The sequence below is a fragment of the Tauraco erythrolophus genome, chromosome 13 (assembly GCF_009769465.1).
Source record: "Tauraco erythrolophus isolate bTauEry1 chromosome 13, bTauEry1.pri, whole genome shotgun sequence".
Classification (NCBI taxonomy): Eukaryota; Metazoa; Chordata; class Aves; order Musophagiformes; family Musophagidae; genus Tauraco; species Tauraco erythrolophus.
In genome coordinates, this window is record NC_141477.1 from 16,825,408 (window position 1) to 16,835,316 (window position 9,909).

The 9,909-nt window shown below is 41.4% G+C and overlaps 1 protein-coding gene across 1 annotated transcript; it reads right to left on the reverse strand.

Moving 5' to 3' along the window:
- Positions 1-242: 242 nt before the first annotated feature.
- On the reverse strand, positions 243-9,905 carry FAM199X (family with sequence similarity 199, X-linked). Its single transcript, XM_086619765.1, has 6 exons — positions 9,715-9,905; positions 6,662-6,881; positions 4,599-4,748; positions 4,100-4,261; positions 2,715-2,975; positions 243-1,830 (listed from the first exon to the last, which is right to left on the reverse strand). The coding sequence occupies exons 1-6, from the start codon at positions 9,900-9,902 to the stop codon at positions 1,660-1,662; spliced, it is 1,152 nt and encodes a 383-aa protein (XP_086475891.1). The 5' UTR covers positions 9,903-9,905; the 3' UTR covers positions 243-1,659.
- Between the last annotated feature and the right edge of the window lie 4 nt (positions 9,906-9,909).

Below are 9,909 nucleotides of genomic sequence, written 5' to 3' on the forward strand. Positions count from 1 at the left end.
CAATGGCCAAGTCTGAGTACCGGTTGTCTAGCAGCAGTAAGAGTGATTAAGTTCACACATACTGGTTTGACTATGGACTTCATTTATTTCTTATCGAAGCCCTTTCAGAGGCCCTTGTTCAGATGTTTTACTGATCAGCTTATTTTGATGCTACGAGGAATGCCACTCCTGAAAGAAAAATACTTCAGCTGCCAGGGCTAATAGCCTGTGCAGGACATGCACAATGAGCGTAAGTAGTCCTATATAGAGCTGAACATGCAATTCTGCAGGACTGGGCTATATCCTGCAATCACAGGATACAGTGGCCACACCAAACTGCCAAACTCCTTAATTCACAAGAGCAAAATGAAAGCAATGAAGCATCAAGATAACAAAAATGACTTCCTAATCTCAGATCCAGAAAATACGTTGATAATCTTTGAAGCTTCACATTGAAATTCAGAACTATCATTACTATCTCAGCTGTGGGGGGGAAGGAGTTCTGTAACAAGCAGTTCCAAGATAAAGACAAAAGTCACCTTACAGAATGTCAGAATTAGGAAACAGGTTCAAACTACTTTTACCTCCTTACCTGAAAGCTACAATTTTACCTCGTTTTCTTAACAAGAGAAATTTCAAAAGCAGATAGACAACAAAAGGAGAATTCTGAGTCATGTCATGGTGTAACAACCCACACAGAAGACACATCAGCTAAACATACAATTAAAAAGCACAGCTGCATTAGTTAAGTTCTCTTGCCAACAACACAAATCTATTCAGATACGCTTCTGGGGAAAAAAAAACATCATCAGAGTCGTGTGCCGCTTGTTTGCGCTTCTGTTTCCAGCAGCATTTTTACCTGTTGTAAGTAGTGTCCTTGAAAAATTAATTGCAGATTAGTGCACCTTCAATGCATAAAGATGTTTTTATTTGACTCTTTTCATAGCAATACTAGGGATGTACTGGTCAACCATTAGGAATAATCATACTATAAGATGCTGAGCAGCAAAATAACTTTCTGAAGGTTGATCAACTTTCAAGTTGTTGTTTTTTTTAATTCTAATTGCTTCCTGAAGAACTACAGTATTAGGCATTATTTGTGTTACAGATTCCCTGCATTAGAAGTCCTGTTTCTTGTTTTCTGTGTAGTTTGAGTTAAATCACAACTTCTAGAAAAGGATTTATCACAGTACTTTGATTTTGTATGATCCAAGAGCAAGACTGAAGAAAGCCCTATAGAACTAAAGATTTTTTTCCTCATGCTAAACAATCTTCCTAATAATGGGAAAGGAAGACAGAACAAGCCAAGTGTAATATTAACTCTAAGTTGAAAAAAAGCAAAAAGGCTGAAGCATAGTAATGCATGCTTAGTGTCATCCGAAAGCACCTCTAGACTTACGTCTGGCAAGTAAGTTAGCATGTTAGCCAAGTTCGAATTTCCTTAAAATTCCATCTGTTCAGCAGCTTTTCAGAAGTCAGTTAAGTTCTGAAGTCTTTGTTGCAAAAGTCAGTCTCAAAAAGCTGAAGTCACTCAATACTTAGACCTTCTTACCAAATTACACTTGAGAAAATATCTGGTTTATACTGTTAGCGCTAATCAAAATTTGGTCAAGAAATATATGTAAACAATAAGGATAATACATTTAAGGCTTAGAAAGAACACTGACAAATTCACCCCTGTCACATTAAAACATCCACATCTCCTTCATGGTCCTCCTCAGTCACTTTTAAAGAGAGCACTTCTTCATTAAGAAATAATCCACTCAGTCTTTCCTTACGAGCTTGTCTTTGTTCTTTCAGCTGTCTCTTGCGTAAGGCCTTTTGCTGTAGTTTCCGTTGCTTGGAACGTTTCTGTGGAAATACGGAAGAGACAACAAATAAGGTTCTGTTCTGCAAAATAAAAACCACCTTTAAAGCTGGCTAATATAAGTTAACCTTTACAATAATGTCTGCTCTGAAAAATAACTAAAATGATTTCTCAGAGGTGGTATGAACATTCACCCAAAATCATATCTAGCATTAAAACATCTGAGTTATGAGGCACAACATCACCCTGTGGTGTTGCATAGCTGACTCTTTGATCGCAAGAATCTTTATTGCAGGGGAAATATTACAGTCTTACAACAAGCACCTGAGATGTTGAAGAGCAAGCAGGAACTGCTCCTCTCTCCCACACTTGAAATTATGGAGACAGGACAAGTGCCACAGTACTACTTTAACTGAAACATGCTTCAGTAGGTCACTCCTCACCAAGTAATCTCCTGAGACATGTTGGAAGAACAAACTCAAGAAGATTCAAAAAGCCTGATGAAACTTCTAGTTGGGAAAAAACACACAACCAAGACAGCCTTTACTATCCAGAAATTATGCCTAGATTAGGTTGATCAATCATGAATAAATTTTTTTTGGTAAAACTGTGTGTTCAAAGAATTAAGTTAGATGCATAAGCCCTTACTCAACCCTCACTCACCTTATTCTGATAAAAAGTAATGAGAAGATCTACTACGTACGAACATCAAGCTTTCACTTAGAAGAGAAGTGATGAGAAGAGCACAAGTTTAAATTCCTTATGGTCATGTCAGAGGAAACAGTCAGCATTGGTTTAGCAAGATAACTTCAGCAGATCCTCAGTTACTAACCATGCTCCGTCAGAACACATATCCCAGTTAAGATCACATAAGCAACCTGAACCAGTCAGACAGCTTAATACACATGTACATAATCAGAAACTTTACTTTTGAATCCCGGATCCTCTCTGCAGCACTTGTGGACAAATTACTATCACTGTGCGCTCGACTCATGTTGGCACTCGAGTTTGAGGTGGAGTTAGCCACACTAGAACCACTGCTGCTTGCTGAGCTGACCATGCTGGCACTGCTGCTGCTGGCACTGGCGCCGCTCACACCGCTGGTACTGGCGCAACTGTAGCTACTCCTCTTCCAGCTTTCCCTTGCAGACCGTTGACGAGGTCCATGCTCCTTGATATAGTTTCTCACCTTTAGAACAGAGGCAGCAGAATTACTAAAGCCTGATAAATACTGTACTGAGATACTCCTTTTCAAGGAAAAAAAACACAATTTGCCTATTAATAATGATAAAGTTATTGGATTGGTTCAGTTAAGTCTTTCAAAACATTGTGCTGTGGCTGCTTAAATCCCAAGCCATCTGGCAGTCATCAAGAGAAATTTAGCTAAGTTAATATGAACTTCTCTACGGAAGGAAGAAAACTCAGTAATAAGGTTTGGAGTTTTTTCACCCCCTCTTCTGTCCTCCAAGTTTTCTACTACGTAACAATAAATTGTTATTATTATAAACACCAAACAGGAATGTCAGTCGAGTTCAACTGAACTAAGTTGTTCACCTCATGTATCAAAACCCTTTCTTTTGCTAGGTATATTCCAACAAAAGCAGCTATAAGGAAAGCAGTACTTTTCTACTTTAAGATGATGCTTATAGAATGTTTCAAATATGAAATAGGCCAAGCCCATAAAAGCAATGAATGTTTTCCATTTAATCTTTACCTTCATCATAACCACAGATACAGAGTACCACTGAGGAGTTCAACTTGCTGGGATACTTATCCTTTCCCAACAGCACATAAGGACAGAACAAAGACTAAGAGGACAGTAGCATGTATCTACCACCCCAATCAGGTACGCTTCTTTGTTATAATTTGTATTTTGTAACGTTTTTAAAACACATTTTTCTACATCCCTTTTTACATGAAATTTATGGTCTTCCCCAACGAATTCCAACCCTTTGGAATTTTAAATGCTAGTTTATATTCAGTGAACAAATAAAGGTTCTCAACTAGCTGATGGTCATGAAGCAGAATATGCTTTGCCATAAGCAGTACTGGGCCCACAGCATAACTCGTTATGCACATGCCAGCTTAGGCTTAACACACATTGAGAATACATACATTATCCCAGTCTTTCCTGTGAAGGTTTAACACATACCATATGCTTTTGAACCCTATTCTCCCTCTGACAACATCGGTCTCCAGTGTATCTCTTTATCTAATGATTATGTATAAAAATTGATCACAACTCCATAAGAGGTTTGGCAAGACCTGTCAGGTGCTGAAACCCCAGAGTCATATGTACAAACCTCAACTCACCTGTTTCAGCTTTTCATCTGTGAGACAGTTCAATTCAATAATGAATTCGCTATCTGTAGGTGATATCTGAGCAGTAGGATCAATAATTTTAATAATATCAAGTTGCTCTCGAAGGCCCATCTCCGTACTGACTTTGCGACTCAAATATTCAATATACTCAACCTAGGACGCAAAGAAAGGCAAGTCATTTTAAGGTGTTATTGATTCTAAACGAGCAACAGAAAAAAGGAAGGACCAACAGAATAAAATGTGCTCACATACCACATTTCCTATAATTCTAGTCTCATTGAGTATTCTCAAAAAAGGGTGAAAACTTCAGTACATATTTGCATCTGCACTAGGCAGTTTAAAGACAAGAATATTCAGCTGAAAGAATCAAGTAGTACTGCACAGGTCTGCGTTTACACCTACAGCCATCAGTATGTCTTCTAAGACGTGGAACTAATTAGAAGTTCTTCTGTATCTTACAGTTCTCACATAGGAAAAAAGTAGATTTCACCTGTTCATCATTTGTCATTGCACTCCATGGAAGTTCATCAAGATTCCTATGCTTGTTTTTCTTTTTCGGAAGCAGACAAGGTGAGCTCGGAATACTAGGTATAACATCGGAAAGTACATCGCTCCCACTCGTAATGTCGCTGCCAGGCAACTTGTAACATGCAAGAGAAAGAACAAAGCCTTACAATACAGCAGGCAGATTTGAAGTCATTCTGACACCATTAACAACTCAGAACATACCATCGAAGAAATTTTTCACTCTGAGGGTGGTGAGGCACTGGAACAGGTTTCCCAGAGAAGTTGTAGATGCCCCATCCCTGGAAGTGTTCAAGGCCAGGTTGGATGAGGCTTTGGGCAACCTGGTGTAGTGGAAGGTGTCCCTGCCCATGGCAGGAGGGTTGGAACTAGATGATCTTTGAGGTCCCTCCCAACCCAAACCATTCTGTGATTCTATGATTAGCGAAGCGTCACTTGTGTACGTGCTCTAACAACCGTCTTAATAATTCCTCATAAGCCTGCAGTGCTCCTTGGAATCTTCCAACAAACAGCAAGCACAGCAAACTCAATTCACACTATTCTCTACTCTTCCATCCTCTTTGTAAAAAGTTGCACTTCAGAAAGCAGCAGAATGACATGGCATTTCATCTATTCCCCTTCTCCATCAGTGTAAATTGTCCATTACAATCCCAACCTAAGCCTAAACCTCTCATTTTAAAGCTAAGTCTAGTTCAAGGTAGATCATTGCAAAGTAGGCTTGTAATTTACACCACACTCCATGCTTACACAAGACAATTCAATTAAAATCACTCTCATTTTCCTGGAAGCCACTGCAGAACTTTACGTAGCTTCATTTATACAACTGACATATAATTTCCCAATGCACTTCCAGTTAAAGTGTGACAGTTGGATTACTCATGCTCAGATTTTGCCAGGTAACACCATAAATTGCTACAAAAAAGTCTCTGCAAAATTCTACAAGTCCAATCAAGTATGTCTCTTAAGAAACGCTTGTTTCAAAAAACAAAGAATAATTTTTAAAAAGCTAGTTACTAATCAAACATGCTGTCAGCTAAGACACGGGAAACCACTTCTTTTCAAAACAATTGCCAAGTTTATCAGGCAATTAAAATTTCCCAACTGAATGAACCTCTGAATCTTTAGGATCCAATCTGAATCGTTCCTACAGGCTGCATTACACAAACGAACTTGTAAATTCAGTGACAGAATACATGTAGAGATTAGCAGTTAGACTAAACCACTGAGAAATCCAGAGCTAATCTCAGTCCATTAAAATAATCTGTTATCTCAAGTTCATTTGCATCTTCTGAAACTGGATTTGTGTTTTCTTGAAATCAGCGTTTTCAGTCCTTACACTGCATTTAGAAGACTCTATACATGCTTTGACTAAGACTTATGACAAAATTTAAAAGTATTCCAAAGCACCATGTTTCCTGTTTCAAAGCTAGGTATATATTCATGGTTGACTTAAGTCTATAATATACACAAAGGTTTGCATATCACAATTTAAAAACTGCTGTACAAATGAGACTATCACAAACTACAGAGACCTGACCAGGGCTGCATCCAATACAGACCAAGGAAAAGGAGGATGTGGTTCATCTTCACACTTTTCCCATCCTGGTGAGACAAAGTGAGCTCTTTTACTGGCACAGAAAAAAAAGATGGAAAATAGGCTACAGCAAAAGCTTCTACACTTTACCTAGATTCCAGCTCCATTCCAAAGGAAGATTTACTATGACCAAACCACTGCAAACAGATATCTATAACCAGACTTCATTAGCAGGGCAGATCCTCAGTACAAAAGATCTAAGCTCATGGCTACAAGACGCATTTGGTCACAGAAACCAAACTTCCATAACATGTAAGCATTCCTCTTTGAAGAGCTGACCGTCAGCCTCTCCTCCGGATTAAGACTGCTGGAATAAAACGGAACAAAACGCTTTCTTCATTGCTGAAGATTCAGATACCTGCTCTTACATTCAGTAGTTACCAAGAAACAAATCCAAGATCCCAAATTTTACATTTACAGCGGAACTAGTTTACCTGCCATTCGAACTCACTGTCTGACCAATCCCAGTAGGTGCTGATGGAAGAGGAGACATCACTGCAGACGCTGCCCTCGGGGAACAAATCGAAGGAGGTGAACTCCTGGTCATCCAGCAGCGAGTAACAGTCGTCCTGATCGCCAACCGAAACCGAGGAGAACAGCTCCTCGCTGCACTCTGAGCTGGCTACGCTGGTTCCACAGGACGTCAAGTTCCACCTGCAAAACAGGACGAAACAAACAGAAAACAGCAAACGCATTGGCATCGTGTGTCCTGAGGAATTCTTTTAAGCCTCAGAAAACTGTCTCCACTTCACCTGCCAGTAACATTATACATTAATTTTATTGAAATAAGTTATAATTATGTAAATGAAAGTATTCCATGTGAAAATATTTTTTAAAGTCCATAAACAAGACCAAAGAGAATTCAACATTGGTATAACTATATTTTTACTTTAATATATTAACACCTTCCACCTCAGAGTCAGGACTCCTGTAGTGTATAAATTGTCTTTTTTGTTGTTGTTGCTGGTTGTTTTTTTCAAATATACTGAACTAAAAATATAATTTCCCATATGTTGGGATATTTAAACTGCCATGTAAATTGAAATAAGCAAAATTAAGTAGTAAATCAATTGTACTTCAGAAGAAAAAGAAGCTAAAAAACAAAACAAAAAAAAAGAAAGAAGAAAACAAAACTAAGGCTTAATAAGGAAACACATTATGGATGTACCCAAGGCTCCATTATTCACTGTTTTCAACTCTGAATGCCAAAAATATTGGACATACTGTTGGAATGAGACAGTGCAAGATGGGAAAATGACCTGTGTGAAAATGCTACCATGCCAATACTAAATGCTTTTTTCTTCCCCCTCGTAATTTCATTTAAAAAGCCAGTTAATGCTGTTGCTAGAGGAAAGCAATTGAGGACTCAAACTTCAGAGAACAGGTTTTTCACTCTAATCAAGAGAAAGCCTGAATTTAACAAACTCATTCTATCAGACTCCATATCTGGATTTATTTTACATATTGGCGAAAAGTAGGTCGAGACAACGATGAGTCAGCACAGCACTGCAATATGGCCAAAAAAATTTGAAAACGGCTTCTAAAATTCACCACACCACCCCATGCGATGCTCTCCTGTTCCCTCAGCCTACCCACTTCAGCCTGGCCAACCAGAAAAACATTTCTCTGTCCAACTGCAAAAGCTGAGTGACGCCATCACCCAGAGAGGCCAGTCTTCACCATCATCATTTAAGCTGCACACCAGGTTGGACAACACGCTTGCGATGAACTCCCTGCCATGTCCATTTGGCCAGCAGTGATTTCATTCAACGCTAAAGACGTTACAAAAACTTTTCTTTTAGCAGACCCAGGAGATGTTGCACTCCCTCCCTTTCTGCATCCCTTGCACACGTGCCGTGTTTTACTGGTACAAGACTTTTGTGGGCAGGGTAATCAATGGGTATGGAGCAGAATAGGAGCGTGGTGACACAGCATGCTTTTGAACATTACTACGGTTTCATTATTCACGAAGTGTCAATGAAAGGAAAGATGGAGTGGACTAAGTTTTCAGACCCATCGAAACACAGGATGGGGTACAGGGGCTCGCCCACTGATCAACTAATCACAGATGCTCCAGGCATGCAGTATCACTGCAGGCAGGGGCAGTCAGCCCATCATAGCTCAGGAGGCCTGCTGTCCTTGGTCGGGTGAACTGGATTAACAAGAAGTAGAAACTACATTACAATTACTTGAAACTTTAAAAAGAAAGCCTTGAGCCAACACCACAGATTGAGCTGTGCATCTGCAATGGCTTGAGCAGTGCAAGACAGGGCATGTCCTCGCCCAAAGAAGCGAAATATCCACTCGGGATGCCTGGGTTACTAACCTGGCTTTGTAAAATGAGCGAGCCTGAATAATACACTCAGGAAGTGAAAGACAATACAAAGAGAAAAGTACAAAATTAATTAAATGCCTATTTGGTGAGTATCACACATTTATCTTACAGGTATGCCACGAATATATCTTACTGCTCGTGTCACCATTGGGTCTTACGACACAAGAACTAGATGATCAAAGTGTATCATATTTGATCGAGGCTTTTCACGATGAATGTTTTAAGAATCTACAGGAGCTTGCCCTTGTGAATGACGCTTTTAAAGTGTAATTTCCATGATTTCATACAAATTCAATTGAACTATTACCTTATTATTCACTCTTCATTATAGCGTAGCAGAAACACCAATAACCAGTAAAAGTATCTTGCAACTGTAGAACGAGAACTAAAACTATCCCAAATGTATGTTCAAGTCCGAAATCTCACAAATTGTTCTCAAAAAAAAAGCTATTGCTACATTCAAGTTTAATACTATGCACAAATAGTAGCAGAATTAGATTCTTAGGTAAGCAGGACCGTTTGGTTTTGGTTTTTACACACAGCTGGAATTTCTTTGTAGAGTCGCACTTGTGTTTTTCGAACAGACCTTTTCTACAAATTACAGACAGCACAATTTGCCCTTCATTAGCGGCACAGGATGGAAATGCTTCTGCAGGAATCGGCGCAGCCACCAAGCCGCCTGGCTCATTCCGAACCTCCACAGGTCGGTGCGGTCCCCACGCCAGGCCTGCTTTTCGCTATTTCAAACACACCACTCCCGAGCTGCGCATCCGACAGCGCTCAGAACCCCGTTTAATAAATTCAGAGAGGAACGAACGCATCCTAGAGACGGACCGAGCTCACACAGACGAGCAATTGCAGCGTTATTATTCACAGCCAGACCAAGCTCACAGGGAAGCGTGACCCGAGCAGGGCCGTGCGGGCGGGCTGCCTGGCGCCAGCGCGGCCGGAGCACCGCCACCGCCACCGCCAGGCTCGTACCGGGCAGGGGGGCGGGGAGGAAGCCCGGCCCTGCTGCACGGGCAGCTCCGACCCCTCCGCCCGCCGCGCCTCCGGCCGCCCCAGCCCTGGCACCGCCGAACCGGCGCGGCCCAGCGGCCTCGCTCGCCGGGTGGGCAGCGGCCGGGGCGCCCCGCGGCGCGGCGGGCAGACCTGTTGGAGTGGAAGCGGTGCAGCGGGTCGGTGCGGTGGCAGGACGAGAGCTGGCAGCCGAAGTCGCTGACGTCCAGGCAGCCCTCCTCGCTCAGGCTCGAGCTGCCGCCCCGCGGCGGGTGCTGGTGCGAGAGCAGCGGGCACGGCTCCTCGGGGGCCAGGAACTTCTCGTACGGCTCCTCGGTCATGGCGGCG

Excerpts from the sequence above, each read along its gene's own strand:
- FAM199X (XM_086619765.1), bottom strand. The coding sequence starts at position 9,902 with ATGACCGAGGAGCCGTACGAGAAGTTCCTGGCCCCCGAGGAGCCGTGC. Across the intron at positions 4,749-6,661 it reads ACAGTGAGTTCGAATGGCAG|TTGCCTGGCAGCGACATTAC; the intron begins GTAAACTAGTTC and ends GCATGTTACAAG. Across the intron at positions 4,262-4,598 it reads CAATGACAAATGATGAACAG|GTTGAGTATATTGAATATTT; the intron begins GTGAAATCTACT and ends TTTGCGTCCTAG.